This window comes from Aplysia californica, unplaced genomic scaffold (assembly GCF_000002075.1).
Source record: "Aplysia californica isolate F4 #8 unplaced genomic scaffold, AplCal3.0 scaffold00593, whole genome shotgun sequence".
NCBI lineage: Eukaryota > Metazoa > Mollusca > Gastropoda > Aplysiida > Aplysiidae > Aplysia > Aplysia californica.
This window is the reverse complement of record NW_004797863.1, coordinates 342-1,303: the sequence shown is the minus strand read 5'-3', so window position 1 is coordinate 1,303 and position 962 is coordinate 342. Positions and strand designations below refer to the sequence as shown.

The window sequence follows — 962 nt, the reverse complement described above, 5'->3', positions numbered from 1 at the left end:
GATGATGATGATGATGATGATGATGATGATGATGATGATGATGATGATGATGACGACGACAGACCATTGGTACTAGAAGTAAAACTGTAGGTTTGAAGAAAACAGTATGAGCAAACAAAACCAAATCATCCAAATTCACACACACACAAATTAAAAGTACTGAAAAGATTTGAATTTTTTTCTTCAAATCAAGGAAAAATCGATTTTAAAAAATCAAAAAATGATCAAAAACAACAAAAAAAAACAAAAACAAAAACAAAAACAAAAAAATGAACAAAAAATTTCAAAAAAACCAAATAATCACAAAACCACAGGCACAAGGCTCCTCCATTGTGGTGACCAAAGGGTTAATTAAACTGTGCACATGTTAAGGCAAACTGTCACGAGGCAGTAAGAAAGGGTTAAAGGCTCTCCGCCGCAACGGCCTCCCGGCATGCACTGCACGCTAAGAAAATCGGTACCCGGATGTGTGTTCGGTTGCCATGGGTTACAGTCTCGGCGTCGGGACTGTTGTGATAGCTAAGCTGACTGATTACCCTCTCTCGGGGCCCGCCCACGTCCAGCTGACTCGGGTCGGGGTCAAGGTCGTTGTCTGTGGAGGTCGAGGACGTTCGTGACTTCTCCCCCAGGGCGAACTGGTCTCTCCGTGCCTGGAACAAAGAGAAAGTACATGCAGGGTGAGTAAAAACAAAGAGAAAGTACATACAGGGTGAGGAAAAACAAAGAGAAAGTACATACAGAGTGAGGAAAAGCAAAGAGAAAGTAGATGATGAGTTTAAAAGATTTTTTGAAAGTTAGTGTCCGGAACAAAGACAAAATAGAGGCTGAATTAAAAACAAAGAGAAAGTAGAGGGTGAGTTTAAAAAAGAGAAAGTAGAGGATGAGTTAAAAAGTATTTAAAAAAAGGTAGCGTCTTGAACAAAGAGAAAGTAGAGGCTGAGTAAAAACAAAGAGAAACTAAA

The 962-nt window shown here is 39.7% G+C and overlaps 1 protein-coding gene across 1 annotated transcript in view; it reads right to left on the bottom strand.

Annotated features, from left to right (window-relative positions):
* The window catches only part of LOC101856290, a gene marked incomplete at its 5' end in the record, with an annotated part of 11,855 nt that extends 11,205 nt beyond the window's left edge, over nucleotides 1-650 (bottom strand). The window contains 1 exon segment of the mRNA XM_035972153.1: nucleotides 537-650. Coding sequence (XP_035828046.1) covers nucleotides 537-650 — 114 coding nt within the window.
* Between the last annotated feature and the right edge of the window lie 312 nt (nucleotides 651-962).